This window comes from Malaclemys terrapin, chromosome 5 (genome assembly GCF_027887155.1).
Source record: "Malaclemys terrapin pileata isolate rMalTer1 chromosome 5, rMalTer1.hap1, whole genome shotgun sequence".
Classification (NCBI taxonomy): Eukaryota; Metazoa; Chordata; order Testudines; family Emydidae; genus Malaclemys; species Malaclemys terrapin.
In genome coordinates this window covers 26,402,086-26,429,567 of record NC_071509.1, presented here as the reverse complement: position 1 = coordinate 26,429,567, position 27,482 = coordinate 26,402,086, and the positions used below count along the sequence as shown (strand labels likewise).

The 27,482-nt window shown below is 44.7% G+C and overlaps 1 protein-coding gene across 2 annotated transcripts in view; it reads left to right on the top strand.

Annotated features, from left to right (window-relative positions):
• The window catches only part of STK32B (serine/threonine kinase 32B), a 278,502-nt gene that overhangs the window by 182,467 nt on the left and 68,553 nt on the right, over positions 1-27,482 (top strand). For both annotated transcript variants that reach the window (XM_054028968.1, XM_054028969.1), the window contains 2 exons: positions 10,908-10,945; positions 18,278-18,367. In XM_054028968.1, coding sequence (XP_053884943.1) covers positions 10,908-10,945; positions 18,278-18,367 — 128 coding nt within the window. The remainder of the gene's footprint in view (positions 1-10,907; positions 10,946-18,277; positions 18,368-27,482) is intronic.

The window sequence follows — 27,482 nt, the reverse complement described above, 5'->3', positions numbered from 1 at the left end:
GAGGGAGCTTCCCGGGAGCAGCTGCTGTCTCAACTTGCTGATCTACTTAACAAGGCAGTGTACTTAGAGTGGGGTCAGCATACTCAAAGGGGCAATGTGCATCTCTCTCTCTGGTTGTGTGTCTCTGTCTGCCATGCTGTCTCTCCTCCCTCCATTTGTGCTGCCTTGTAGAGCGTGAGGCTACATTAACAACAATAGTCTTTTGTCTGGTGAAAAAAATTTCCCTGGAACCTAACCCGCCCTATTTACATTCATTCTTATGGGGAAATTGGATTCGCTTAACATCATTTCGCTTAAAATAGGGTTACCATACGTCCGGTTTTTCCCGGACATGTCTGGCTTTTCGGCAATCAAACACCCGTCCGGGGGGAATTGCCAAAAAGCCGAACATGTCCGGGAAAATGCTGGCCGGGCCCTTCCCCTCCCGCGGCTGCTCTGCTCCTCCCCTGACTCTTCGGCTCCGTTTAAGAGCCGAGCTGCCCGAGCGCTATGGGCTTCAGGCAGTCCCCTTGCCTCCAGACCACAGCCGCCGGCCGGGCACTTCCCCTCCCGGGCTCCAGCGGCGCAGGGTCCGGAGGCATGGGGGCTGCCCAAAGCCGGTAGGCTCGGGCAGCTCGGCTCTTAAACAGAGCCGAAGAGTCAGGGGAGGAGCAGAGCAGCCACGGGAGGGGAAGTACCCGGCCGGCATTTTCTTTTGTTTAAGAGCCGAGCGCTACGGGCTTCGGGCAGCCCCCATGCCTCCGGACCCTGCGCCGCCGGAGACCGGGAGGGGAAGTGCCTGGCTGGGGGCGCAGGGTCCGGAGGCATGGGGGCTGCCCGAAGCCCAAGCGCTACCAGCTTCACGGTTTGCCGGGCAGCCTCCAGACCCTGCGCCCCCGGCTGGGCGCTTCCCCTCCTGGGCTCCAGCTGTGCTGGGGATGCGCCGGCCGGGGGGTGCAGGGTCTGGGGGCTGCCCGGCAAACCGTGAAGCCGGTAGCGCTCGGGCAGCCCTTTTCGCGTGGCTGGGAGTGGGAGAGAGGAGGGGGCGGAGTTAGGGTGGGGAAGGGGTGGAGTTGGGGCAGGGCTGGGGGTAGGGAAATGGGCGGGGCCAGGGCTTGTGGAGGGTCCTCTTTTTTTATTTGTTAGATATGGTAACCCTACTTAAAGACACACTTTCAGAAACATAACTACAACATTAAGCGAGGGGTTACTGTACAATGGTTGAAATGGACCATCTTTGGATTTGGAATGTTTATTGGCCCAAAGTTCTTATAGGAGGGAAAAAAAGATTAATCTTTTTTACTACCACTGATACCTGTCCAAATATACAATACCGTACAATACACTTTTCTATGGTGTACAACACCATTTCACTCAAGTAGCTGAACAGAGTCTGGAAAGTTCATATAAAAAGTTTGTTTCTGAAAGTATTTCTCTCTTAAATGGCTGTGAAACTACCATTCTAGCCCACAGTAACTCTGAAGAGATGCTTTCAATTATTTTAGGTCTGAAATATAAATGTTTCAGGGGAGGCAGGGAAGGGAGGGAAGAGCTGTATAAAAACTTAAATTTCACTGGGCCAGATTTGGCCCCAATTAATGTTAGGCTTTCTGACATTTTGGATTAGAATGAGACACTATGAGTTATTTCAAACCTTTTGTGCATAACAGCCTCCAGACAATGCAGCTGGAAGTGGCTAGGTTGATTAAGCAAGTTCTTGCATCCTTTGCTTCTTAAATGATAAATGTTTGCGTTGACACCATAGTGCAAAATAGTCCTTTGTTAAAATTCAAGCAGAATTAATGGATATCAGCTGTGCTAGGATTTTCACCTCATTGGAGAGAGAAATGTTTTAAAAACATATTCTGCAGGATAAAAAGCTCAGTTCATCAGAAGGCTATCCTACAGTTAATCATCTGTAGCACTTGCCTCTGGTTGTCGATATAATTAGCACAGGTTTAAATAGACCTACATCTGAACTAATCCTTAAAAGTACCAGGGATTGGATTGCCAACTTCTCCCTTTGTTTCCTCCTATTTTAAAGTCTGTTTCAGAACCTAAATATTAAGTTTATTTGGGTACCACACGTATTGTCTTCTGGAAGTACATCCAGATACGTATCCAGATACATATGCACATACACACAACCCCCTACAAGTTGAAGCTCTTTCTTTGTAGAGAAAGAGCTCGCAATTTCTCTAGCAATCTAATATTTTGTGTACTGGACTAAGATTTCCAGCTCTGCTGAAGTTATCAGGATTCAACACTATGGTAGCCTTAAAGGGACACATCATCATATCACACTATTAATTAATACAGGAATTGATGGCTCTGAAGGACTTAGTTACGGAAGGACAGCCTTTGGCAGTTAGTAATGAGCAGGATTAATAGAGGGAACATGGACTGCTAGTCAGAAGTCTGGCTGGGCTGCAGTAGTGGCCATTTCCACTCAGGGTGTGGGCTGTAGCACTTTTTATTTAATACTTTTGCTGTGCTGCTTGCTTAATGCCATTGGGCAGTTCTAGTTGCTGGTAAGAATGTTGTAGTGGGTCAGAGTGAGAAAAAGGTGATTGAACTACTGGGTCCTGAGGAAAGGAACATAGTTGTTTTCACTATAGTGTGTTCTTCAGGCAGATCCATGCTGGGGATGAAACCTGGCAGTGCAATGCTTTTTCAACGCAGCTGAGATCACTCACCACACTGGGCCATTACTGTGCTGCCCATCCAGAGACAATACGCATCTGGCTAAAGTGCTGTCTTAGCTTTAGTATAGCCGGTGAATAGTGATGTATCCCACATCTCAGGCTTCAACTGATATACAATGTCAGAACCACAATGCATTTTGTAATCTGCTTTCTTCGGATGTGTGATTTTAAATTCCTGTTATTTCTGAATATCAATACTAAATACACCTCTACCCCGATATAACGCGACCCAATATAACACGAATTCGGATATAACGCGGTAAAGCAGCGCTCTAGGGGGGTGGGGCTGCGCACTTCGGTGGATCAAAGCAAGTTCGATATAACGCGGTTTCACCTATAACGCGATAAGATTTTTTGGCTCCCGAGGACAGCGTTATATCGGGGTAGAGGTGTACAAGTAAAGCACAGTGCCAAGCCCCTGAACCCAAATGTGAACATCAGAACCCATTCATAGTCCTTTCTGAAGTCAGTAGAAACCAGTTTAACAATACCCCATAGTTCCCCACCTGGTGGGGATCACCTCAGTGCTCTCAGGTAATGGTAAATCTCATGTGAACTGAATGTTCTCTAGCTGAAACTTCCATTCCCCAACTCATTGCTATTATTTTATGGTTCTTAAGAAATGTCTCACAGGTAATATTAATCTTTATTAAACTTGTCCTGAACTACCCACATCAAATTAGCCCATTATGCTAGGGCAGGTGAATGTGCAATATATCTTGCTGTAACTCAGTGTAAAATATTAAAAAGATCCGGTCAGGTATTTTGTGTGCTGCATCAAACCGGTAGAGAAGAGCTAATCTGAAATAATTTATTTTTTGAGTGGGTCAGATACTTAGCAGGATCAGGTTATTTGAATTGTCCTTGCATGGCTTGAATTTATCATCCATAATTCATTTTTTTTACCTGTGCTTTAGTTTTTTTAATGGTAGCAGCTAACTTCTAGTCATCATCTTGTACTATTATTCATTCCAGACAGCTGCTCTTTGTACAGTGTTCTCCATATCCTAGACTACAATTTGTGCGCATGACTGGCCATTGCTATGGGGAATATTTTAACAAACTGGAAACATATAGGATCTGACAAAGAGATCATGAGGCACCTTATAGATTAAAAGGTTGTTGATGGTTTGTTTCTCTGTAATTTTGTCTTTCTCCTAGGTGACATAGTAAGAATTACTTCTATGGACTACTTCTGCTGAAAAAGGAAAATATTAATATAAGAGATTAGCTGTATAATTAAGAAAATAGAAAGAGATTCGACTGTACTTTTAATGTACAGTGAATTCTGTCCTGGTTTTTCTCTGTTTGTCCCATATGACACATTGTTAAATTAGCAGCATGGGTTTATTTTCATTAATTACATGCCAGCACTAAAAAAAAAAAAAGTTAGTGTTTATTGAAAATTGTGTTAAAATTGTGATCAATCACTTCAAATTCTAATAGCTCACCAGCTGGAGGCTCTCTAAAGAAGCGTGTGATCAGAGCCCAGCAGCAAGCAACTATCCTAGAGTAATGTGGGATGAATTGTGAATCTTTGATTTAGGGAGCAGCCTGCTTTTGTTTTCTCTGTTTTGGGGTTCTTGTGTGTTAATCATTCTGGATTTTAAGAAATAAAGTAGTGTTATGCTGCAACTTTCCAGCAAGAGTATTAATGTTTTTCTCTAACTTTTCTGTGTGTATGCCATGAACATAACAGTTGGAGCTTGGTTAGAGCTGAAACAATGCTTGCTAAACCAGTAGGAGTCTTTCCATTAACTTCAATGGGCTTTGGATCAGGCCCTTATTGTATAAAGCTTAAGACCACTTAGTGTCAGGTTGCTGTAGGAGCTGAACACACACAGTGAGTCTGCTTGAGAAAAATCATTCTGAAAAGTTCATCCATCAAAAATTCCATAGACAGTGTCTTGCTATGTAAAATTACAAGCTTGTAAATGTTAGCAATTGGGATTGGGGGTTGGGTGGGAGGCCAAACAATTACATTACAGGCAGCTGCTCTAAGAATGCAAAAAATCATCTTCAAAATGCAAGTTCAATTTTTGATCTAAATTCCTTTGATGAAACTACTCTTTGATTATGCTTTAGGTGCAAACCCAGCCCTCTCTTCTATAAGTGCATAGGCCGCTTGAGAACAAGAAACTTGCCAGAGAGAAGCTGTTCTTAGAAGTGTGACCTAGTGGTTTGGATACACATCCACAGATAAGGAATTCATGAATTCTAATTCTGGTTCCTGCAGATTCCAGCTGTGGCCTTGGGAACTTATAGCCAAATTTTGAAAACTTGCCTTTAATTATGGGTGCTTCAATTTTGAGCTTCTAACCTGAGACAACCAGAGATACTGAGAAACCACAGTTCTCATTGTCTTTAGTTGGAATAGTAGGTGCTTAGCACCCTTGAAAGTCTGGCCTGTAAATGCCTTAACTTGGGTAACCAAAATGGAGACACTTAAAATTAAAGTCCACTTTTGAAAATGTGATCCTTAATGATCCATAAAGGCTAAGGCCTTGGCTACACTCGCGGATTCACAGAGCTCTCTCGCAGCGCTGCAAGTACTCCACCTCTCCGAGGGGAATAGCTGGCAGCGCTGCAAGAGAGCGTGCAGCGCTGCAGGCGCTGATTACACTGGCGCTTTACAGCGCTGCACTCGCTGCGCTCAGGGGGGGTGTTTTTTCACACCCCTGAGCGCAGCAAGTGCAGCGCTGTGAATTGCCAGTGTAGCCAAGGCCTAAGACTTTGTTTCATAATATTGTGTACACTGGAGTTTCCTTTGTAAGTCTGCCCCTGATTAGTGAAAAGCTGAATCCCACCACTGGCTTTCATTGTCCATTCAGAGCTAATATATAGTCACCATAAAAAACAAGGTTTGTGTTAGCAGTGCTGACACAACCATAGTATAAGTCTTTAGAATTTGATGCTATAGTAACATGTGCTGTTAAAACATCTGTCAAATACAATTTGAACTTGCTTAGACACATCTCTGTAGGGATCACCTAGATTTCCAATGCTTGGGAGACTGGAAATATCATCGAGAAAATCTTGCAGGAAGTCCAGGGAAAAGAATGGGAGATCATCAGACAGGAAACTAAAATAATACCTCCTGGATTTTTGCTGGAGCCCAGGAAAGGGATGGCAATCCTTAAACATGAGATAATGGACAGTCTGAACTGTTTGTAAGTGCAGGTGTGAAGATCTTCTCCAGGAATATCAGAAAATAGCCTAGGTCGGCAAGGGACAGCTAACACCTAAAATCATTCTGTTCTCTGGAAAAAAGTACTTTGACAAAGTAGAAGGGAATTTGTGGCATAAGTCGGAAATTATAAAGTGGAAAATGGCAGCAACCAAGACTGTGGTAATTGTATGGTTGCTGCAGAATATGAAAGCAGGAAAAAACAGATGGCCAATGTTAGTTCTTCAGTTCCCTCAGGCTGAATAACAACATTATTAGTAATGGGTTTCAACAAACTAAGAAGAGCCAGCAGCTGTGCTGATTGTAGAAGTGCTTTCCTAAGGTGCTTATATTTATCTTAGCGAATGGAGCTCTAGCTCATATTTTATTATTCATGGAAATGTCTGACCCTTTCTTAATCTTACTGAGCTTTTTGTCTCAATTATGTCTTGCGGCAGTGAGTTTCACTGGTTAATTAAAAATGTACAAAAATATTTACATCCTTGTATATAAAATGTGTTTTCTTTCAATTTCATTTGGTATCACCGTGTCCTTGAATTATAAGAATAAACAGGAGTGTGCTATTGACCTTCTCTGCACCATTTCTTATTTTATTTACCCCATCATGTTGCCTTTTACAAATCTCTTGTGCATGTTAAATAGTCCTAGTCTGTTTAATGTCTTCTCATGGGCAAGTCTTTCCATGGCTCTATTTGCTTCGCACTTCTCTGGACCTTCACTATTTCTTTCATGTCCTTTTAGGGATAAGATAAACTCATACCATTTTATTTATATTTGTATCATACCATTATATATTTATATGTAGATTATTTTATATATAATATATAATATTGAATATATGATATATAATATATTATTTATTATTTAGATATTTATATTTATATTTATATTTATATCATACCATTTGATTTATATTATGGCATTAAAATTTTTTCAATATTATTCTTTATCCCTTTTTTTAATGCTACCTGGCTCAATATGTAATGGCAGCCAAATAAGCAGATATCTTCATTTAGCTGCACACAGTGACACCAGGTCTCTCTGTAGAATGATTCATTTAGAAACCATTAATGTGTATGAGTAGTTCAAACTGATCCTTCCAATGTGTTTTATCTTGAATTGTCTACTCTCAATTTCTTCTATATGATGGGGTGTACCTGGTCTTTCTGACTCCCTACAGGAGACTCCGTGGTCCTATTACACCCGCCCTAGAAAAGGAGCAACAAAGGTGGCCTTCCAGGCTTCCTAGAGAGGCCAATCAGAGCCTAGCAGGCTCAGATAAAAGTTGCTGAAGGGCCTCAGCAGTTCAGTTCCTGACTGGGACCAGAGGGGCAAGGAGCCTCAGGGATAGCCAGAGTTTTGTTCTGGCTGCATTTGCTTAAGCTGACTGAGAGAGGACCTGAGGACTTTAACTCAGAGGTGAGGGGTGAAGATAAAAGGGACAGTTGAGAAAAGGGCCAGGGAAATAGCAGCAATGAATCAAAGTGAGCGGTACATGGCTGCTGTGTATAGGGTCCCTGGGTTGGAACCTGGAGTAGTGGGTAGTTCCAGGTTCCCTCACTGGTGAAGTGTTGTATGCCCCAAGAAGGGGACAAAGGTTCATTTGGAAGCCCAAGCAAAAGGCTGAATTTAAAGGGCCCAGAGCTGGGGCTGAAGACCCTGTTGAGGGCAGATAGACAGAGTATTTTTACTGTTTACTACCCAGAAGGAGTTTGTTTTGATTGTGTGACCCAGCCGAAAAGCTGAGCAACTGAAGGCCTGCTAAGCAAGGTTGACAGCCTACAGGGGCAGCAGGAGCACAAAAAGGACTGCAGTACAAGAAGTGAGTGGCCCCCATTACAATCTGCCACTGTATTTCCCAATCACTTTACTGGGTCCTTCTGAAGTTCCTCTCAGTCCTCTCTAGATTAAATCATCTGGAAATTTTATCAGTTCAGATCATTAATAAATATTCTTATAGAATCATAGGACTGGAAGGGACCTCGAGAGATCATCTAGTCCAGTCTCCTGCACTCATGGCAGAACTAAGTATTATCTAGGCCATCCCTGACAGGTGTTTGTCTAACCTGCTCTTAAAAACCTCCAATGATGGAGATTCCACAATCTTCCTAGGCAATTTATTCCAGTGCTTAACCACTCGGACACTTAGGAAGGTATGCACTGCTAATCCCAATACAGGTCTTTGGAGCACTTCACAATTAGCTTCCTTCCATGTTGAAGATTGGCCACTTAGTCCTACTTTTATTTCTGCCAGTTAATCTAGTCCACACCAGAATGTAACCTCTCATTTTATTACTAGTTAGTATCCTTCCTAGCCTGCTGGGAAAGACTTTACACTTGTTAAAGTCCAAGAACATTATATCTATCTATTCTTCTTGATCCTGCCATAATCTTCTTTCAGCTAAAAACCCTAGCCTCGGTTTTGCCAGAAGCTGGGAATGGGCGACAGGAGATGGATCACTTGATGATTACCTGTTCCATTCATTCGCTCTGGGACGCCTGGCATTGGCCACTGTCAAAAGACAGGATACTGGGCTGGATAGACCTTTGGTCTGACCCACTATGGCTGTTCTTATGTTCTTAAAGGGGAAAAGACAACATTCCATGTGGATGAAGCCTTCCCACTCCTCAATGGTTCAGCATGCTGCCTTTGCCATCCTTCCAGCCCAAGAAGGAAGAGACAAGGGCAAAGATTCAAAACCAGGCTTTACACAGACCACCATGACAACCTTTACCACACTCACACCATCTGATTGATTTCCTGAAGAAAAGTTTATTGGATCATCAACAATAAACTGCACACAAACAGGAAATAAAAAGGCAATTAAGATGCACCATGTGTTTTTTTTTTTTTAACTTCATCATTTATTTGAATGGATGCTTTCCAGCACCCTAGATTTTGGATTGTAAATCCAATTGTTCTGCTCCTGTCAGTTGCTGACTTCCTGGTGTACAAGCTGGCTTCTACCCCACTCTCCAACATGAGCCAGAGAAAGGAAAGAGCAGTGGAGACATTAAGGACGTGAAGCTAAGCCCCTCAAGGTCAACTTGAGCTATTCCACTGACTTCAGTGGGCTTTGAATCGTACCTTGGTTGAGCTTGATCAGTATAATGTGAGCAACATGGTATGCTCTCTACACAGTGAACATCTTTACGGTGGGGATTCCACTCACTCTGGATTTCATAGCAGAAGTTAATTTCTTATTTGGAATCTTGGTAGGGTATTTTCTATTTTAATTGTATTTATATTCTTAAGGCAACACCAGTCTGACACACTCTAATAGCCAGAGAACAAAGGGAGGTAGAAGTGGTTTTACAGGCAATGGTTAGCAAGAAAAGCTTACATGCATGCCTCTTTTCTTCTGTCCTATGCCCGATTATGACAATCGAGCTGCTTGGATCAATCTGCTCTTTACAAGGAGATGCTGACTAGTAACCAATTCACACTAAGCAAAACAAAATTGTATGGAGTTGTTTGTGACAGTTTTCAATCAAAAATAAGTCTAAAGTTAGAAACTTGGAAATATAAATTCTAAATGTCCTTTCCAGACAATAATTTATAGCCAGACTTTTTACACATGCACATTATCCCCAAGTATGCACTGAATGTTTCAAAGCTATTTCTGATTTTTCCTGAAATTCACCATTGTTACTATCACAGCTAACTTGCAACCATAGTTTTAATTTACTAATGAGTTCTTACGATTCTTACCAAATGTTAAAGCAATGAAAACTTTGTATCTTATAACACTTAACTCAGCCATCAAGCTTCTTTCTCTTGTCTGAAAAGCTGTCAATTTTGTGTGATATCACAAATCATGTTATGTGAAAAATGTCTAGGGTGTAATTGCTGCCACTGTCTTTTTGCTGTGTACAGTTTCATTTAAAAAGTAGTGTTCTGAACTAGTGAAACAAATTTTCCAGTTTCAGCACTTTTAACCACTTATTGACTCAATTTATTTCTAGGCACCTAGGTTGAAACTTATTAGTGAAATCTAAATACACATTAGCATATTTTAAAGTAATTTACAGGCTTGTTATAATTCTAGTTTATATTTCCTGAGAAGTATTTAACTTGAAGTAATCAAGTTGTCACTTGGGTAAATGGAAATGCATGTATCAAGGTCTTTATTACTTATTAAGTAAAACTAGTTCATAAATTGTAGATAAGTTCTCCCACTCAGTTTGAGAGTTTGTAATGGCTGCTTTCATGAGATTAGTAGAAACTTCAGTCCAAGGCAGCTTGACTTCAAGGTGGGATGATGGGGAGTTTAGCATCTTTCTGCGTGGGCATCAGCATATTAAGACTCCAAACCATGGCCATGCTGTTTCCATGTGCCCCAAAGCTGAGATAGCAGTTTAGGGGAGCCCTGCAAGTGCCAGTGCCTTGGTGCAGAGCCACTGGGACCCTGCCCCCAGCACTGTCACAGTCCCTTTCATCCCAGGCTTCCACACACACAATCATGCCCCCCTTAATAACACCCAAATCTCCACTTACCTACTGCTTCATGGAGTAGGTAGCCATGTGAGGAGTTATGGGAAGTGGTGGCAAGGGGTGGTTAGGAGGACTGTGTGGCAATGTGGGGGGGACATGGGAGATTAGTGGATAGTGGGAGGTGTGGAGGGGTCATCCATGTCCCCTATTAATGCCCCGTCCATGCCCTCCTTGCTCAGGTCTGTCAGACTAAGACTCCCCAAGACAAATGGGCACCTCCAGCTGCAAATCACCCCCTCTCCCTACCCCCTGTTATAATGAATAATTCATGTAATCTCTAAAAGCTACCTGTTTCAGTGCTAGCCATGTGAAAATAAAGCCATGTCAAATGGAAACTAACTGAATCTGCTCAGCATGCCCATTTTCTCAGGTCAGTAAAAGGGCATCAATAGAATCATTTGCCTTTGGGTAATGTGTGGTTTCCTTTGGAAGTGTAATAGTTTTACTGACCCAGGTCTCCTGCACAGAAGAGAAACACTTTTGAATTTGCACATATCCATTCAGTACTGTATATAATGCACTTCCATTTCTTATTTTACAGAGATATCAAACCTGACAACATACTGCTGGATGAGCACGGTGAGTTCCTAAGATTATTTTGTCCCCAAATTTCAATTTCATGGGCTGCACCAGTGGCTCTGTGATTAGTGCTGCATGAGTTCATCAGAGAGACTGGGTTCATGTGCCAAGTCTGGTCTTTCTCTGCAGCAACTTGTCTGTCAGGTTTGTCAGCTGTCTTGATAGGCTCTTCAGCCATTTGGGTGGGCTCCACCCAAACAATTAATATTCACATATTCCCTCATGTATTCTTTCCAATATGTCATTCTACAAAGATTGTAGCCTTACCTATTGTCATACGTAATCAGATCTTCAGTTTTGAAGCATTTTTCTCTTGTATAAAAAACTCAGGCTGGATGTTTGAGCTATGTTACACTCACATACAGATTGGATTTGTGCTTTAGCAATTTCTGGTATGAGCATGGCAGGCCATTCAAAATGGCACTCTCATCTGCCTCTATTTCCAGTATTGTCAAATCTTTTGATTGCAAATCTGCTGACATTTAATGTTCTGGGTTGTGGTTTTTCTGAAAGCCTCAGTTCCTGGAATTCTGTAATTATGTGGAAATCTCTACTTTCATTTAAAAATACAAGGAAGTTTTTAGCCCTCATGTCTGGGGACAGAAGCCATCTCTGAGCATGCTGGGGAGGGTGTGGGAGCTCTGGCCACTGTCACCAGAAGCTGAGCCTGGGGGGAGCAGCCTGCTACTACTGCAGGCAGGTGCTCTCCCGGGCAGCTTCTGTGCTGCACTGGGCAGATCCAGGAGTGGCTCCAGAGCCTGGCTGTCAGGCGAGCAGCCAAACAGCCAGGAGGAGCCAGGCTGGCACAGCAGGAGGTAACATGGGATGGGGAGAGTGCGGGGAGCCCGGGCTGGGGATGGGGCAGGGAGGGGAGGAGTCACGTGGAAGGTCACATGGGAGAGGTCACATGTCCCCCTCCGTTAGCGGGTGCCCCCCTTTGTGTCCCTCCCACTAGTTGCCTCTGGCAGGGCTCCTAGGCGCGTGCGGGATGGTACCGGCAGCGAAGGAAGAAGAGCACGCCCAGCAGCACAGCCGGCAGCAGCTCGCTGGGCACCAGCCAGTACAGGTGCAGCACTGCCCAAATGTCAGGTGGACCGTGTCTGCACGGGATGGGGGCCCATTGACTGTCCTGCCTTGGGGCCCAGAATTGCTGTTGGCGGGCCTGATGGTTCATATGCCACTTTTGAGGCATAAACTTAAGCTTCTTAAAGATACACATTGTGCCATGGACATTTATTTATATTTTTATTTTTAACATGCTGATTACAGAAGCTGGCAATGTTTTTGCAAAGGAATTTAACTTTTAAAATTTCTACTCAGATTTGTTTCTATTTAGAATTTCTTTATTCATGCACCTGAAAGGGCCAATTTCACAGAGCTGAAAACAATTACGAGCCACATCAGCTGGGAGGAAGAATTTAATCAGAAGAATGCGAATGATAATTGGGAATTGTTTAAGAACACTTCATGGGATGCCCAAAAGCCACAACTGAGGAAGATGGCATATTGGTTTAAAAACTGACCAGGTTTAGCGGGGAAGTGAAGGCAACTATAACAAATAAATATACCAAATGGCAATAAAGGGAAGTGGATAATAATGAATATAAATCAGAAGCTAGTAATTGTAGAAAATTGACCAGGGAAGCAAAGGGACACAAGGAGAAATCTATGGCCAGCAGAGTTAAGGACAATAAGAATGAGATTTTTAAGTATACTGGGAACAGAAAGTATCCTGACAATGGCATTGGTCTATTACTAGATGGAAATGGTAAAATTATCAATAATAATGCAGAAAAGGCAGAAGTGTTCATAAATACTTCTGTTCTGTATTTGGGAAAAAAAATAGATAACATAGTCTCATATGATGAAAACACTCTTTCCATTCCACTAATATCTCAGGAGGATGTTAAACAGCAGCTACTAAAGTTAGACATTTTAAAATCAGCAGGTTCAGATAACTTGCTTCCAAGAGTTTTAAAAGAGCTGTCGGAGGAGATCACTGGACCATTAACACTGATTTTCAATAAGTATTGGAACATGGGGGAAGTTCCAGAAAACCAAAGCCATTATTTAAAAAAGATAAACAGGATGACCCAGATAATTATAGGTCTGTCAGACTGTGATGAGGGTGTTCACACCACACCAACCCTGATGGGTTTAAAGTGGTTCAGAAAGGGCCAATTAACTTTACAGGAAGCACCTGAGGGGAGACTTAGGCTTGACTGACACTAATTGATGATGAAGCCCAGGCTGAGCTTATAGAAAGTCAGGAAGTGAGAGCAGAAGGGGACTGTAGTGTAGAAGTCTGTAGTCATTCTTTGGCCTTGTGAGGAGAGAAGGAGGAGACGCGGGGGGGGGGGGGGGGGGCATAGAAAACTGAGATCCTGACCCTGATGTAAGGGGTTTACTTAGAAGAGTGGTGAAGAAAGTTGTCAGAGCAGGAGGAGGCCCAGGGAAATGGCAAAAAGGGTTGAGATGGTACAGACCTTGGCTGCTGATTGTAGGATCCCTGGGCTGGAACCCAGAGTAGCGGGTGGGCCCAGGATCCTTTACCAGCCACTAGGAAATTGGCACAGTCTTGAACAGCAAGACTATCTGGAATGGCACCGGGACATCTGGTCTGGTGAGACTTTTGTTACCCTTGGAAGGGGAAAATAGTGACCCAGCCAGTGGACCAAGCCACAAGCAGGAAGCACTGTGACTCCTAGAGAGCACCAGTGCCCACAGCACAAGTGACAAAAGGAAGGCAGCATCAGTCTGGGTGGAGCTAATCCCCATACTCAGCCACAAGGAGGTGCCTTGATAATTTACTTGTTAGTAAGGCAGCAGACAGTAATCATAACTGTGTATGTGTTGGTCTTGGCTCTTATAACAACCCCAGCAGCAAATGTAGCCCATTACACAGGCTGATATCAATTCAGGCCAAGCTAATGGAATGGTTGATGCATGACTCAATTAGTAAAGAATTAAAGGAGGGTAATGCAATAAATGCCACTCAACATTTGTTTAAGAAAAATAGATCCTGTCAAACTAACTTGATACCTTTTTTTGATGACTTTACAAGTTTGGTTGATAAAGCTAGTACTGTTTACGCAATAGACTTAGACTTCTGTAAGGCATTTCACTTGGTGCTGCATAACATTTTGATTATTAATCAAAATGATGTCAAATTGACATGGTACACCTTAAATGGATTAAAACCTGGCTACCAGATAGGTCTCAACCTGTAACTGTAAACAGGGAATCATCATCATCAAGCAGGTGTGTTTCTAGTGGGGTCCTGCAGGGATTGTTTCTTGGCCCTCTGCGCACTGCCCCCACCCCAAGCGCTGCCTCTGCAGCTCCCATTGGCCAGAAACAGTGGCCAATGGGAGCTGCCAGGGCAGCAGTTGCAGGCGGAGGCAGCTCGCAGAACTGCCTGCCACGCCTCCACATAAGAGCATTCGGGACAGGTCGCCGGTTGCGGGAAGCCACCCGTGGTGAGCAGCTCCCGGATCCAGCACCCTGCACTCGCTCCCATGTCCCAAGTCTGTTCCCACACCCAAATTCCTTCCCAGAGCCCTGCCGCTATCCAGAAACAAGCAATATAGATATATTGTTTGATACAATATTGTACATAATATCTGTAATAGGTGCCAGGATACAATGTTTGATAATGCTTTTCACAGTTACCCGGAATATTCTCTTCTTTTTGTTCAAGATGTCATCTAGAAGGCATTTACAGACAGAAGTTATGAAGCTAGACTAAAAAAGGGTCACTGTGTTCTTAATTTTTTGAACCAATATGAACAATTCTAGACTTCGCACTTCAACATTTTCCTTCATTACTTTTCCTGTATGTGATTGCTGTAGCTACGTGAAAGATACATAGAGTATTGTATCTTTCACGGCACCGGGATACAGTGCAATGGGATAACATTGTTTGGGATGATGCAGACTGCTATTCCCAGCAACCAACTGTATGGGCCGATGCAGAAGAGAGATAGAACATGGCCTCAGCTGCTTCTTACTCCCTCTGGGGCAATTAGCATCTTGGAAGAGGCAGAAAAGGAAGGGAGTTCAGGGGCTCAGATTGACCCAGGCACTTATGTCTGGTCTCCACACAAGTGCCAGGCAAAACTAGTTCTTGCTGTTTGTAAGCATTTGATGTCCCCTGCGGAGAGGTGCTATACATATGCATGGACAGTGTTACTGCTTTTGTATCAGTGGCAAGATGTAAAGAAATTAGGAAAAACACATCTTCCTGTTTTTTCTCCTTAATTTATGAAAAGACATGTCTGCTACATGATATCCACAACTGTGTAGACCACTGGTACAGTATGTGGGGTGTTGTTTTAGCTTTGTTAAATGAAAAAATAAATATAATAAAAGAAAGCGAGAAAACAATGCAGCATAAGAGTCACAATTTTAATTGTAAATCAAATATTTGCATCAGTCTGGGTGAGTATTATGTGATAGATATTCTGTGACAGGCCATCAGGCTGGCACTCTAACAGGGACAATCACTGGTGATGCTATCATTTGAGTCACAGAGCTCAATATTTATCTGCCAAAGAAATAGTGAGGATATTTATTCTGCAGCAATCCATGTAGTTTTTCATTCTACTGCACATTTTGAAATGCTTATAGCTATTATCATTAGGAGCACAAGATTGGCAAGCTAGTTGTATGAAATATGATTATCTTTTTCAATAAGGCATTTCCCATAGTCTTTAACTACCAGAAATGAACTGGCTAGGTATGGTGCTGGGTACCAGAACTCAGAGCAACTCATTCACTACACACCCAACAAATGCAGGGTTCCTACAGACAACAGCCTCCTTCACAGAGCGAAGTCCATCTTGTGCACTGAATGAGAGAGGGGAAAAATACTATGTGATCATGTAATTAAAGACTGTCCCATAATTCATACACAAAGAGGCCGAATTAAAGTTGCACATGTAACCTTAATTCTGGCATTTTCCTAACTTTTTCAGTGCTTTACTTTGCAACCTTAATATTAATAAAATGTAGTTTTTATTTGTGTGTAATCTTATACAAGCTCTTTGGGACAGGGACCATTACTTTTCTGTTTGTACAGTACCTAGCACAATGGAACTCTGATCCATAACTGGGGCCCCAAGGCACTACTTTGATATATTATTGATTTGTATTAATCTTCTTTTTATACTGTGCACATTACCCAAAGAATCTGAGCACCTGACTGGCCATAGCCTGTTGGGAGCACACACCCTACAATAGTTGGGGGGGGGGGGGGGGAGGAAATGCTAAACAACATTGGAAAACTGCACAGGTAGAGATTATCCAAGTTAAGTGGGGACTTCAATGCTCAATTCCAATTATTTTAAATGGAAGCTTTGAACATTTCAGCTGTAGTTTCTACCCTTGGTAACTGATAAGGTATCATGCTTTGAAATAGTCACTGGACCATCAGGCTAGATCATCATAGGCTATTTGACAAACACACTGGAATGCTTTCAGCATCACACACATTTGGGGACAGTCTGCTGCTGAATACTGTTATGGATGCACTGGTTAGGGCCTTTAATTTTGCAGTGACAAAGAAAATTTTCTTTATAAAAGAAAATTAATATGAAGCTTTAAGATGAGTCCTAACATAATTCATTTGCGTTTTACTCTATTCAATTAAGTAGATAGTACTAGATTTCTAATATTGCTATAGAGTAATGAAGGTGGTGATAATTTAGGTAACAGGTTACTCTACAGTGACTGTGAATTATTTTCAGCACTTTTCTAAAATTCTGATCCAAATGGATAGGTGTCAATGGTTAGTTGGGGTAGCTCTCTTTACAGCTCCACCTATGTTGTGCCACAGACGGGTGCGATCCTAAACAGCATAATGCCTATGCCACTTTTTGCTTCACAATGTAAAAGCAACACAAGAAAACGAAGCCAGTGATAGCTTGTGGGCTTGTCTTCACCTACAACTCTACAGAGCTGCATCAGTGCAACTGCAGTGCTTTAGTGAAGATGCTCCTAGGCCAACAGAAGAGCTTTTCCCATCGGCGTAGTTATTCCACCTCCCCGAGAAGTGGTAGCTATGTTGAGGGAGAAGCTCTCCCATTAACACAGCGTTGTCTACACGTGGGGTTAGGTCAGTATAACCATGTTGCTCGGGGGGTGGATTTTTCACACTCCTGAGCGGATTAATTATACTGATGTAGGTCTATAGTGTAGACATGGCCTAAACCTATGTGACCTATGCAATCATATAGGGCTCCTGGGAGTGTAGAACCCTGTGCTATGTGCGTCAATCCAGCCTGGCAGCCAACTACAGTGTTGTCATCCTCATTCAGTGTCTCATGATTTTAGCATCAGAAGTCCATTACAGAGTTAGTATTCCCTACTTCCCTCAGTCCCACAGCTACATGTTAGCTGTGCTTCCTGGCTTGTTCTCCCTCCATTTTGTCTGCCCCAGCATGTTGCATGATGCCAATAGTCAACAGGCATGTCCACAAAGTCTGCTGGGGCACACAAGGTAGGAGCCAAGGCATCAGCCAGATGAATGGGACTGAGTCAGCCACAGCCTGCAATGATCTGTCTTACTGAAAAACTTAATGGTGGCAGGCTTGGACCATCCAACTCAATTTGTTATGTTCAAATCAGAATGGTGAGTTAGAGTATGAGAGCACCTGCCTACTTCCGCTACATACCCTTTGTCCTACACCCTGCTGTCAAATAACTGGTGATTTGGTGCCTGTCTTCTGGCTTCACCTGCACTCCTGCTAGTCTGAGTCTTATTTTATGGTTACTGAATCAGAAACAAATGGAATTTTCTTGTATAGCCTTTCTTCCTGGCTTCCTCCCTGCCTGGGGAGACTCAGAAAAGGACCAGGCTGAAGGGGTCACTATAATCTGAAGAGAATATGAAGGTAGACAGGTGCCACAAATACATGAAGGTGTTGGGGATGGGACTGGTTATAGGTAGGAAAGGTACCCATATATCTCCACAGACGGCACCACAAAACCTAGGGCTGTTCCTGAACAAAGCTACTGCCTCTGAAAAAATGTTGTCAGTACCAGCCATGGTAGAAGCAGGAACAGGGATACCACTAAATAGAGTTCAGCACTGGGAACCATTCACAAACAAGAGAGCTGGGCCCTCTGATACTTAAAGAGCAGCACAAGGGTTGATTCCACCATTTTCCATTATTCTCCAACTACCTGGGCAGACAATTTAGTTTTTATTAAGAGGCACAAATCTTCCATTTCATTTCTTTGCATTAGCATCTAAATATTAATGGTGCTGGGAGGATTCATGTGCATGTGCTGTCTTAAGTTCTATTTATACTTTGTTTCGTTTAATTTCAGGGCATGTTCACATCACTGACTTTAACATAGCAACTATAGTCAAAGGATCAGAAAAGGCTTCCTCTATGGCTGGCACTAAGCCCTATATGGGTAAGTTTTAAAGACCATTGTAAAAATACATACAGCATATTTCAATGAAGTGTGTCTAAAGAAGTGTGTCTGGTGTGCATGTATGATAACGCTAAACAACTCGTGACAAGTGCTTTAGTGCAACTGGAAATGCATTAACGATGCAGAAATTGAGGACGCGTATGGTTTTGCAAAACTTTTACTCAACAGTGACTTTGGTTCAGACCAACGTCTCATTTCATCTGGATCCCCCGAGTTTGAAGATATGGATAAATGACTATAGTTTTGTTCCTATTTCCACCATTTGGGAATATCAGCTTTAAACACTTTAACCACAAGTTTGTGTGCTTTACTGAGTTGGAGCCTTATTGAGTATCTCAAGAGCATGACTGCTGATTATGGCCCCAATCCAGTTTGATAAAGTCAGACCTGGCAGCTATAAGAGAGTGGTGGAATGCAGGTATATCAGCCCTAGAGTGGTGAAGGCCCCTTTGCCTATGAAACTGAAAAAATGGTTACCTAAGGTTAATTAGAGACGCCTGAGTCCAATTGAGGGCTACCAGCCATAGGTGGCGCATGAACTGCTGGCTGGGGGAGGCTAGGCCCCAACCCCACGCCTTCTGTCCGAGGTCCTGCCCCTTACAAACCACGAGCTGGAGCCCAGAGTCCCTGCCCCCAACCACAGCCATCGGCCCCTGCCACAGGCTAGCGCCCTTCCCCAAAGCGCCCCAAACCCCAGCCACAGCCTCCCCAGCACCGTAAGGGTGGGTGGCGCGGCTGCAGCATCCCCAGCCCCAGAGCGACAGGAGGGCTGGCAGCGAGGCCACAGCCTCCCCAGCACCAGAACGACAGGAGGGCGGGTGGCGCGGCCACTGGGAGACTGGAGCTGCTGCCGCGCTGAGCAGGAGGGGACAGTTGGGGGGGGGGGGGTGGCCACGCCTGGCTGTTTGGGGAGGCACAGCCTCCCTCAGTCTATGATACCTGCTGCCTATGCTGCCTGTGACCTTTATAAAACCCCCTTCTGGAGAGAATGAGGTGGGAGGGATGAGAAACAAGCTGCAGCAGGGAGAAACAATCAAGTTAATTTCTGTTTGGGGAAGGGCTGGCAACCAGAAGCCAGTGTAATAAGGCATCACCCCAGGGAGGGGGCAGGGAACTGTATTTCTTTTGTGTTGTGAGTTTAGGGTTTTTTTGCTTCAGAGAAGTACTCATGCATAACCTGAGACTCACCTTGTAAATACTGAAAAATAAACCAAAGCGAAGAATTAAAAACCTCCAGAGTAGGACTGATGGACTCCAGGCTCCAACCACCAGAGGGAGAATTTCAGAATAATCTGAGTAACCATTCAGATTTTAGTGCACTCACAAGAGAGTTATGTTTAAAGCATATAAAATTGTGGGGATGGAATCCCTTTAGCTGTTTTTCTATAATGGTGCACGCTCACTGTAAAAAATACACATTTTCTTAAATACTGTTTTTAATTTGGGTCCTCCAAAGATTTAATGGCACTACCTTGAGTAAAACTTGACTGAGTTGATTGAAAACTTGATTGAGAGTATTGTGAGCCACACCACATCAATAGTTTGATCTCAAGCTCTGAGCAAAAAAAAAACCCCCAAAACAAACACACACAAAACCCCCCTGCCGGAAGCAGAGTGGGCTGCAGGGACATGCTTGCCCCTGTTTCCTGCAGGTCCTATTGGCTGGGAACTGCGAACCACAGCCACTGGGAGCTGTGGCCAGCTGTGCAAATGTAAACAAACTGTCTGGCAGCCTGCCAGCAGATTACCCTGATTGGCCACGTGTGGCCCACGGGCCGCAGGTTGCCCAACACTGCTCCAGCACCTGTGCCTCAAATGACTCCAAGTTTGGGTCATTAACCCTACACTGCAACTTCTTAAGGCACATCAACTTTCAAAGAAATACAACTAAGCATGTCAACTTTGGAGGACTTAGAAAGGTCCATCTTTAAACAGATGTCATGAAGCAATCTTAACTTATAGTGGTGCTCCCATGCCACTATAACGCACAAATTATTGTTACTTAAATTCTTCAGCAAGACTCCTGAATACTGGAGATTCTTCAGAGGACTCAGATAAATGAAAAATAGGGGGAGGGGACTATTAATTTAAATGTGAAAATGAATAAAACAATAACTTTAGAATCTTCTATGTTTAATATTATATTCAATTACATGAATTTTATGATATCCTTAAATTTGTAATCTTCAGTGGGCTGCAGAAATTTATATTGAAAATGCACAACTGGTATATAAGTTGTTAGGGAAAAGGTGGAGGTTTGGGTATTTGGTTAGGGGACAGGTGGGGTTTTAGCTCCAGTATGATGTGGCAGATTATCTGGGTGTGTAGCATAAACAGATTGTCTGGATGTTCAAATTATTTAGGGTTACCATATTTCAACAATCAAAAAAGAGGACAGGAGGAGCCCCGCCCTAGCCTTGCTCCCATCCTGCCTTAGCCCCGCCCCCACCCCTTCCACTCCCTCCCACTTCCCGCCCCCTCAGAACCTCCAACCCTCCCCCCACTCCTTGTCCCCTGACTGCCCCCTCCTGGGACCCCTGCCCCTAACTGCCCCCCAGGACTCCACCCCCTACCTAACATATGCTCTTCCCTATAGTTGGCACAATCCATAGACCAGTGCAGGAGGAAGCAAAATGCCTCCCAATCCCCCTCTAGGGCGGTTAGTGATGCTAGCTAGGAGCATTTCTTGTATTCAGAGATGCACGTGGTAATACAAATAAATAATAATAATAATGGCTGCAATTATGGTTCGGCCCCACTTCATACACCCTTCCCCCTTGTGCCCAGTGCAGGGGCTGGCCACATCAGTATCTAAAGAAATTCTTCCTAAATCTCTTAATTACCCCGTTCCTTATCATTTTGCCTCTTCTTCTTTAATTTAACATTAAGATAAATAGCTTTGGTATCCTCTCTCTTTTCTATTCCTTTCAGAATTTAGTTCAATTACACAGCAGTGAGTCTGGTGCCTCCCTCTCTCCAACCTCCCCCCCCCCCAAAAAAAAAACACCAGAAAAACCTCAGTACGAAAGAAATTGCAAAAGAGAAATGCTATCTTTAGCCCTTTAACTAGAACTTATCAAGCCCCTCCATCGTCCTGCTTTCCTTCTACTGTATCTTCCCCGTATCTTGGAAATACCAAAATACAGCAAAAGCCACAAGTTCAAAGCCTTCACTACTCTGCCTGTCAAAGGAGTTTCAAGCCTTGGATTCATTTGTAAATGTGAGAAAGCATTTTTTTGCATAGCCTGTAGGGCTTTTTGAACTGTTAAAATTATCTGTTTCAGTGTGAGAAGTGAGGAGTGTGGATGCTCTGCAGCTTATGATGGGTATCAAGGCTGCAAAAAAACACTACTATGCCAGACAGGGCCTGATCCTGATCTCACTTGTACTGGGTTTTGCCTTTGTAACTTCATTGAGTTTGCTTGATTTACTCCTGATTTATGTGGGTTATGTCAGAGGAAAATCAGACTCTTAGCAAAATGCTAACAATTAATTGCAATGTTGGTATCAAAGTTCTAGTTTTTATTTGTGCTAATTATTTGAAACAAAGATATTTTCTAAAAAGTTCACAGACTCTGCCACAGACTTTCTATATAACCTTGGGCAAGCCATTTACACCGGGTCTAAACTAGGAGAAGAGGCCATGTTTTAAAACATGTTGGGGAACATGCTTTTAACATAATTTTAAACAGAGCTTTGTACCTAGTATAGACAGGGTAAGTTGTGTTTTAAAAATGAGTTAGCTGATTGTGGTCAATGTTGGTTGAGGTCAATGCACTTTAAAACACAGCCTATTTTCCCAGTGTAGACATTGCCTTACCATCTGATTCTGCACCACTAGCTTAGTGTGACTTCATGCAATGGTTTCAGAATCTGGCCCTAAACTTCTTTGTGCCTGTTTCCCTATCAATAAAATAAGTGCCGCCTTATTCACTGGAGCAGATCCCAAGGAGCACACTGCACCTCTGCTTCAGGGATTGTCCTGACTACCTACCAATCCATTTCAATGAACAAATAAATGTTTTTGTTCATAAAGCCACGTTAGATTGAAACTTTAGCTACTTTAGACAGTCTCTCCCTGCATTTTACCCCAGTAGCTGATGTTTTCAGGTGATCTTCCTGCATAGACACAAGTAAAACACCCCCATTTAAAGTTTCCCATTTCCTAGAACTCTTTACTAAGGGTATGTCTACACTACGGGATTAATCCGAATTTAGATAATTCGGATTTGAGAAACAGGTTGTATAAAGTCGAAATGAGTGCGGCCACACTAGCACAGTAATTCGGTGGTGTGCGTCCAAGTACCGGGGCTAGCGTCGATTTCTGCACCGTTGCACTGTGGGTAGCAATTCCATAGCTATCCCATAGTTCCCGCAGTCTCCTGCGCCCATTGGGATTGTGGGTTAAGATCCCAGTGCCTGATGGGACAAAAAACATCGTCGCAGGTGGTTCTGGGTACAGCCTCACTCCCTCCCTCCCTCCCTCCCTGCATGAAAGCAACGGACGGCAGACAACCATTTTCGCGCCTTTTTTCCTGGGTGGGTGAACACTGCAGACTCCATACCACGGCAAGCATGGAGCCCGCTGAGGTCAAGACAGCACTCATGAATATTGCAAACACCTCGCGCGTTCTTGTGGAGTTTATGCTCAGCCAGGACCAGAAAAACGAGGCGAGGAGGCAGCGGCGGCGGCAGCGCAGCGACAAGCATGATGAGGACATGGACACGGACACGGACACAGAATTCAGTGAAACCACAGGCCCCGGTGCTTTGGAGATCATGTTGTTAATGGGGCAGATTCTATCCATGGAACGCCGATTCTGGGCAAGGGAAACAAGCACAGACTGGTGGGACCGCATAGTGTTGCAGGTCTGGGACGATTCCCAGTGGCTGCGGAACTTTCGCATGCGTAAGGGCACTTTCATGGAACTTTGTGACTTGCTGTCTCCTGCCCTGAAACGCCAGAATACCAAGATGAGAGCAGCCCTCACAGTTGAGAAGCGCGTGGCGATAGCCCTGTGGAAGCTTGCAACGCCAGACAGCTACCGGTCAGTCGGGAATCAATTTGGAGTGGGCAAATCTACGGTGGGGGCTGCTGTGATGCAAGTAGCCAAAGCAATCACTCAGGTGCTGCTACGAAAGTTAGTGACTCTGGGAAATGTGCAGGCTATAGTGGATGGTTTTGCTGCAATGGGATTCCCTAACTGTGGTGGGGCAATAGACGGAACCCATATCCCTATCTTGGCACCGGAGCACCAAGCCACCGAGTACATAAACCGCAAGGGGTACTTTTCAATGGTGCTGCAAGCACTTGTGGATCACAAGGGACGTTTCACCAACATCAACGCGGGCTGGGCGGGAAGGGTTCATGACGCTCGCGTCTTCAGGAACACTACTCTGTTTAAAGGGCTGCAGCAAGGGACTTACTTTCCGGACCAGAAAATAACCGTTGGGGATGTTGAAATGCCCATAGTTATTCTTGGGGACCCAGCCTACCCCTTAATGCCATGGCTTATGAAGCCATACACAGGCAGCCTGGACAGGAGTCAGGAGCTGTTTAACTACAGGCTAAGCAAGTGCAGAATGGTGGTAGAATGTGCATTTGGCCGTTTAAAAGGTCGCTGGCGTTCATTATTGACTCGCTCTGACCTCAGCCAAAGAAATCTCCCCATTGTTATTTCTGCTTGCTGTGTGCTCCACAATCTCTGTGAAAGTAAGGGGGAGACCTTTATGGCGGGGTGGGAGGCTGAGGCAAAAACCCTGGCTGCTGATTACGCGCAGCCAGACACCAGGGCGATTAGAAGATCACACCATGAAGCGCTGTGCATCAGAGAAGCTTTGAAAACCAGTTTCATGGCTGGCCAGGCTACCGTGTGAAATATCTGTTTGTTTCTCCTTCATGAAAACCCTCCCCCTTTACTGACTGATTTTCTGTAAGGAACCCACCCTGCCCCTTCCCCCAGCTTTCTTTCAAACCAAATAAAGTCACTATCATTTAAAAATCATTTATTCTTTATTAATAGATTAGAAAAAGAGGGAGGGAACCCGGGTGGTATTTGGGAGGAGGATTGCTGGGAAGGAAAAAGCCACAAAGAAAAGGTTAAAAAAATGACAGCCTTTTGCTTGGGATGTCTACTGGGGTGGAATGGGAAGGTGTACGGAGCCTCCCCCCCCGCGTTCTTACACGTCTGGGTGAGGAGGATACGGAACATGGGGAGGGGGGAGGGTGGAACAGGGGCTGAAGCGGCAGTCTGTTTTCCAGCAGCCGTTCCTGAACCTCCACCAGACGCCGGAGCAGCCCCAGCGTTGCATCCTTCATCCTCTGGTCTTCCTGCCGCCATCTCTCATCTCGATCGTCTCTCCTCTCCTCACGTTGGTCCCTCCTCTCCTCACGTTGGTCCCTCCTCTCCTCACGTTCACTGACTTCTTTCCTATACTTTGAAACTGTTTCCTTCCACTCATTCAGATGAGCTCTGTCACTCCTGCTGGATTGCATAATTTCAGAAAACATGTCCTCCCGCGTCTTCTTCTTACGACGCCTTATCTGTGATAACCTTCGGGATGGAGGAGGGAGGCTTGAGGAATTTGCAGCTGCTGTAGGGAGGGGAAAAAAGAGAGAATTGTTTTAAAAGCTACATTTTGCAGAACAATGCTTATACTCTTTCACGGTGACCAACACTGTTCACATTACATAGCACATGTGATTTCTGTGCAAGGTCGCATTTTGCCTCTTAATGCTGAGTGCTTGTGGCTTTGCTGCTAGAGATCACAGGTCTGGGCAACAGAATTCGGCTTGCATGCGGCCATGGTAAGCCATTGTTTTACAGCTTCTGCACCCTCCTTTCCCACATACCAAGCATAGCCTGTAGAGTGCTGCAGAAGCCTGGCCAATCTCAGCCAGTTGGGGGGGGGGCAGTGTGGGGGGGCTTGTCTGGGCCCCTTCAGGCAAGTAGAGTGCTGCGGTTTTTCTGTTAACATTCAGCAGCACCAGAAAACAAACTAACCCCCCCCCCCCCCGCCATGAATTCTCTGGGATGATCACGGTACCCCTCCCCCCACCGCATGGCTGGTATCAGGGAAGATCCCTGCAGGCACCAAACTACCCCCCCCCCCCGCCGCCGACCCCCCCCCTCGCCATGAATTCTCTGGGATGATCACGGTACCCTCCCCCCACCGCGTGGCTGGTAACAGGGAAGAACCCTGCTAGCCAAACGCGGAAAACTTCAGGGCCAATTTCCCATCTGCGCTTGGCTAACTGCAGGGAAGGATTTATTTTCCGCCACAGGCAAACAGCCCAGTAGGAACGGCCACCTCTGTCCCCTTAATTAAGTTCCCGTATTTCAACCAGGTTACCAGGAGTGATATCACTCTCCTGAGGATTACACAACAAGATAAAGAACGGATGTTGCTTGAATGCCAGCAAACACCGGGACCATACGCTGCTAGGCTTTGTCAGGCAATGATACCAGATTACTTGCTGCAAGCATGGCGTGGTCAAGTGTCCTACCATGGAGGAGGGAATAAGGATGCACTGCCCAGAAACCTTCTGGCAAGGCTTTCGGAGTACCTCCAGGAGAGCTTCATGGAGATGTCCCTGGAGGATTTCCGCTCCATCCCCAGACACGTTAACAGACTTTTCCAGTAGCTACAGACTTTTCCAGTAGCTGAACTGACCGCGAATGCAAAGTCAGGCAAAGTAATCATTAAAAACCGTTTGCTTTTAAAACAAGTTTTATATTTTAAAAGGTAAACTCACCTGAGGTCCCTTCCATGGGGTCAGAGTCTTGGGTACTGGCTTGGGAGGCTTGGGAGGGTACTTCAGTCAGGGTGAGAAAAAGATCCTGGCTGTTGGGGAGAATGGAGTGCTGTGTGCTCTCTGCAAGCTCATCCTCCTCCTCCTCCTCCTCTACCCCATCGGCAGAATCCTCAGGCGTCGAGACTATCCCCGACCCAGAATCCACGAACAAAGGTGGGGTAGTGGTGGCAGCCCCCCCTAGAATTGCATGCAGCTCGGCGTAGTAGCGGCATGTCCGCGGCTCTGACCCGGAGCGACCGTTTGCCTCCTTTGTTTTTTGATAGGCTTGTCTGAGCTCCTTGACCTTCACGCGGCACTGCTCAGAGTCCCTATTGTGGCCTCTCTCCATCATGCCCTTGGAAATTTTTTCAAAAGTTTTTGCATTTCGTCTTTTAGAACGAAGTTCTGCAAGCACTGAATCCTCTCCCCATACAGCGATCAGATCCAGTACCTCCCTCACGGTCCATGCTGGTGCTCTTTTTCGATTATCAGCCTGCATGGTTACCTGTGCTGATGAGGTATCTGTGGTCACCTGTGCTCTCCACGCTGGGCAAACAGGAAATGAAGTTCAAATGTTCGCGGGGCTTTTCCTGTCTACCTGGCCAGTGCATCCGAGTTCGGATTGCTGTCCAGAGCGGTCACAATGATGCACTGTGGGATAGCTCCCGGAGGCCAATACCATCGAATTGCGGCCACACTAACCCTAATTCGAATTGCTAAAATCGATTTTGGCGCTACTCCGCTCGTTGGGGTGGAGTACAGAAATCGATTTAAAGGGCCCTTTACATCGAATTAAATGGCGTCGTTGTGTGGACGGTTACAGGGTTAATTCGAATTAAAGCTGATAAATCCGAATTAAAGTCGTAGTGTAGACCAGGCCTAAGCCACTAGGGAATCCTACCCTATGGACTACAATAATAGTGGCTCCCGGAGCCCTCTGACACTGTTTCCCTGCATGCTTGTAGACAGAGGTGGGGACAGAATGGACTAGGAACTCCTGCTGAGGCCAATAGGGATTGAGCAGTTTGTTGGGTCAATGATGAACTGGGGTTGCTCAGCCCCTCAGTGGGATAGGACTGCCTGACTCAGATAGAGAGAAGAGACTCCTTTTAGTTCCAGGTACTGTTTAGCTCTTTGAGTTTTGAGCTGAGAAGGAAGCAGAACAGCCCACGGAGTTCCTGATTAACTCCCCTCCCCACCAAGGGAATCTTTTAACTGCAGTGGGGTCTAGTGCATGGGTCAGGCAGTTCCAGCCCTGCGAAGATCAGTGTCCAGAGTACTCCCAATAAATATATATTA